This window comes from Marmota marmota, unplaced genomic scaffold (assembly GCF_001458135.2).
Source record: "Marmota marmota marmota unplaced genomic scaffold, marMar, whole genome shotgun sequence".
NCBI lineage: Eukaryota > Metazoa > Chordata > Mammalia > Rodentia > Sciuridae > Marmota > Marmota marmota.
In genome coordinates, this window is record NW_026000170.1 from 10493501 (window position 1) to 10498219 (window position 4719).

The window sequence follows — 4719 nt, forward strand, 5'->3', positions numbered from 1 at the left end:
TGGGGATCAAACTCATCTAATTCACTTTAAGACAATTTTCACCAAAGTAAATAAGCTCTTTAATCAAGTATTGCTTGTTTTATAAGAAGTGAAGAACTTCCTACCATTCAACCTAAATTCCAGTGCTCTGAGGTATAAATCACGAGTAAGTGGAACATAACTATACCTAGAAAAGGCACTGTCCAGGGGGCAGTGTCCTGAAAAGGCACAACAATGATCTCCAAGGGACTGCTGTTACCCAAAACAGCCACAGCCAGCATCATCTCCAAACTAGGCCATACCCTGTGACAACCAGTGTGGCATTCATCTGTCCACAGTCTCTCAAAGCAGCTTCTTAATGAATTATCTGAATTAAAAATGCATAACATTGGGGGGCTGGGGATGTGGCTCAAGCGGTGACGTGCTCGCCTGGCATGCGTGCGGCCCGGGTTCGATCCTCAGCACCACATACAAACAAAGATGTTGTGTCCGCCGAAAACTAAAAAATAAATATTAAAATCCTCTCTCTCTCTCTCTCTCTCTTAAAAAAAATTCTTTAAAAAAAATGCATAACATTAGCACACAATATTTGTTGACATGACAAGAAAAAATGTGTTTTTTTTTTTTGGCAATACTCAAATAAGTGATAACAAATAGGCTTATTTTTTTAATCCTCAGAATAGCATTCTTGAGCAAAGATAACTTTTAAATACCACCAAGTCTTTCATGTAGTCTTACCTGGGAAAGGTTCAGCCCATACAATGGATGGCACTGCTCTTCCACCTCTTCCACTGCCCCAATCTGTTTCCTCAGCCACTCTGCCTCCTTGACAAGGTACAGGTCTAGGACAGTAACCTCCAGGACTTAATGTCCATTTCAGATCATGAGCCTCTTGTGTTCCTAGTTCCCCACAATGGCAGTGAAGAGGTACTCTACATACAGCCCCTTGCCTCATTGGTCTGATCATCCATGAGGGCATCCTGAGCCTGACATACTCCAAGTGGCACTTGAGGCAGTACTAGATGTCCCTGGCGAGCACATCTTAGAGGTTCTTGCTTTTGGCATCATCTGACAGCTGCTGAGGACAGAGATTGTGTAGGAGTCCATGAGGTCCAACTCAAAGTACATAATGTTGCTCTGCTGGAAAGCCTTCTTGGAATCATTAGTGATGAAGTCCCAGACTAGGGTTTATGGGACATGGATACTGCCAAAGGAGTAAGATGTGGGTCTCACTTTATGGATCCACAAGAAGTAATTCAACTCAATTTGATAAAAAGAAGAGAGACAACATCAAAGTATGATACAGGAGGGAAGAATGAGTCAGGAATCTAAGAGGAGAAAAGGAATTAGAGAGATAAACTACACTTCAGGATATAAATGATCAAAGTAGGATTTAGACTTTTGATTCTAGGTAGACTAATCTGTGAGGAGCAAGAGTACGCATTTGCCAACAATATTTCAACATCTTTTCTCATTTTTCCATCAAAATGTTGATTCAGGAAAGAAAAGCAGCAGAAATAACCAGTTCAGAGGTTTACCCTTATCTGCCCTACAATGAACTGCACAGGGATTGGAGAGGAATCTAAAGATACACCTGAAACCACGTAAGAGACATTTGAGAAGGTAACTCACAAAGGTACAGGGTAGACCTGATGACCCTGTTTATTTTTTTAATTCGTTCTTTTTAGATATATATGACAGTAGAGTGTATTTTGACATATCATACATATACAGGGTATAACTTATTCTAATTAGGCTCCCATTCTTGTGGTTGTACATAATTTGGAGTTTCATTGGTCGTGTGAATATAGGAAAGTTATGTCTGATTTGTTCTACTGTCTTTCCTATTCCTATCTGCCCTCCCTTCCCTTTATTTCTCTTTGTCTAATTCCGTGAACTTTCTTCTTCTCTCCCCTACCCTTATTGTGTGTTCTTGAATATCAAAGAGAAAGAAGATTTGACCTTTTGTTTGGGGTGATTGGCTTATTTTACTTAGCATGATAGTCTCCAGTTTGTTGACCTTCTTTCTTCAGATCTCAAATTCAACATTCCCAAGGGCAGAGGCTCTCAAGTCTAGCTGTACATTAGAATCACTTGTAAAGCTTGGTCCTGCCCCAAACCAATCACATCAGAATCTCTGGATGTTGGGTCTCAGAGATAGGATTTTTTGTTTGGCAGAGGTAGGGATTAAACCCAAACTTTTGCTAGGCTTATTATCACTAGACTTTGCTATCACTGAGCTACATCCCTAGCCCCAAAGGTGGTAGTTTTAAAGCTTCCCTGGTCATTCCAAACTACAGCTAAGGTTGAAAATGTGGTCTTAATGAGCCTTGGCTTCCTAATTTGCTCTTGTCCCTGTACTGTTTTATTGCATTTCTTTGTCCTGGTTCAACAGAAGAAAACTGGACAGAGTTCTATGTATCCCTTCCAGCATTCTCAAAGACTTAATGTTGGTGAGTGTCCATCTAAGGCCAGGTCATTATGTCCTTTGCTCCTGAGTGTCTCTTAGTAATTTATGAAGTATCTGTTTATCAATAAGTATTGTTCAAAGAAGTACACAGGACAGCCCTCAAGGAGTTCAAGAGTAACTTGAAGGCCAGACATACATGTGGGGTGAACCATACATCACACAATGCAGAATGTGAAAAATTTGGATTTATATGAAAGAAGATTTGGAACACATCCAAAAGGCTTAACTTCCTTTTATGTAACATACTTCCTTGGATTGTGGAGTTTCAGTCTATAACCAGTTCTCATTATTCATGGATTATATAAAGTCCCCATAAACACTGGATTCATGAATACCAAACCATTGCTCCTAGAGGATATACATGGTTCAATTCCTCAGAGCCTCTGGTCATAACATTTGTGTCAACTGGTCAATACACAACTTTGTTCCATGTGTGCTTCTGTTGAGAGGCACTTTACTTAGTATGTAACACTGAAAAACTTAACACATATTTTCTCCATAAGGCACATTACACCATTCTTACGGTTAGAACACTAGCGAGCACTTCAATACCATACTTGGGGCCATTTTAAACAGTAAAATTACCTACAAAAATGCAAAACCATGGCATTAAGTAAGCCACAAAAAGGATACTTGTTAACAGTGTGGGAGCAGAAACAAGAAGGCACAGAACAACCTTGTTCAGTGTCAGCTTGGATGTGCACATTGGCAACTCAAAATTTTCCATTTTGCATGCAACAGCAGTTGACCACAAAAGTATCAGGAGTATTAGCTTGGGGTTACAAATAAATTTTAGCAAACAGGCAAATTCGCAAATATGGAATTGGCAAACAACAGGATCAATTGCGTTTGCATTTGTGTTATTGTTCAGCAGCAACAACCCCTTTCAAAGGAAGTTTGCATCACAAAGAATCTCTAAATATAAGATAAGCAAGAGCGGAGCTGGCTAAAGTTTTCTCCCACCCCATGCCATCTTTCACAGAAATACCATTTGAACAGGACTGCACTCGGCAGGTGAGAGCAGAGGCAGGCAAGTAAACACTGGGCTGGGGGTGAGATGAGGTCAGGGGAGCAGCAGCAAAGAAGCCCACAACTCTCCATAAACTTGACTGACTAAGCAGCCCTAGGACTAGCCACAGGGAACAGAGCCCTGTGGCTCCAGAACAGACTTTTTGAAACAGAGAGTTTCTGATTTCCTTCTACTGAGAACAAAAACTTCCTTGTGAGGACAGATGCCAAGGAAATTAAAACTGATATGTTCTCTGTCTAGTATAGCCTATCTAAATATATATCAATCACCTGGCTTTTGTTTATGCAACTGCTGTTGTACCAGTGAAGAAGCAATCTAGCTATTTCTCCCCAGCTCAATTAAACTGCCTAAAATTCCCTTTTCCCTTTTCCATCATTTCTCCCTCTCTCTCTGGACTGGGGACTAAACCCACGGATGTTCTGCACCTGAACTACATCCCCAGCCTTTTTTATTTTTATTTTGAGACAGGGTCTCACTAAGTTACTGAGGCTGGCCTTGAATTTGTGATCCTCCTGCTTCAGCCTCCTAAGTAGCTGAGATTATGGGGATATGCAAAGTTGCCCAACCTATTTGCCTGTTTCTTCAGCCAGCAGGCAACTGAATCTGGACAGCAAGGATCCCGTTAGCCTCCCTGGCTTAGCTGCCAGTAATACTTTTACTAAAAATCGTGACATTTAAATAAAATTTTCCAATTTATAACTGTTGCCTCAATATCTTAAACCTCATGCATGACAAAGAGAATCCATCTCAGCCCTCAGCCTGCGACTTTGTTATTTAAAGCATTCAAATTGCAGTTCTGTCTACTCACCTAACATTTTAAGAATGCACTAACTGGGTAAAATGAGTCTAAATCCTGCTTCTGCTTCTGCTTCAGCTACACCCTTGAGATTTTAAAAAGCTACTTGATGGGGCTGGGGATATATGATTCAGTGGTTAGAGCTCCCCTGAGTTTAATACCTAGCACTGCAAAAAGAAAACAAAAAACGATTAATTGTTGAAGTAATATTAAGAGATAAACAACATACAGAGTCTCCAGCCCCTAGGCATCCTCTTATGGAGTGATGAGGGTCTCCCTCTGTGGGGTTTTGTTTTTGTTTTTGTTTTGTGGTGCTGGGATCAAGAGCACCACCAGAGCCTTTGTGTACTAAACAAATGCTGTACCACTGAGCTACATCTCCAGTGGTGCCAAGGTGCTCAAAAAAAAAAAAAAAAAAAAAAAAAAAAAAAAAAAAAAAAAAAA

The 4719-nt window shown here is 40.3% G+C and overlaps 1 protein-coding gene across 1 annotated transcript in view; it reads right to left on the reverse strand.

Annotated features, from left to right (window-relative positions):
- Positions 1-478: 478 nt before the first annotated feature.
- Positions 479-4719, reverse strand: part of Trabd2a (TraB domain containing 2A) — a 15409-nt gene continuing 11168 nt past the window's right edge. Inside the window, 3 exon segments of the mRNA XM_048787364.1 lie at positions 479-943; positions 945-1035; positions 1038-1211. Coding sequence (XP_048643321.1) covers positions 685-943; positions 945-1035; positions 1038-1211 — 524 coding nt within the window. The 3' untranslated portion in view covers positions 479-684.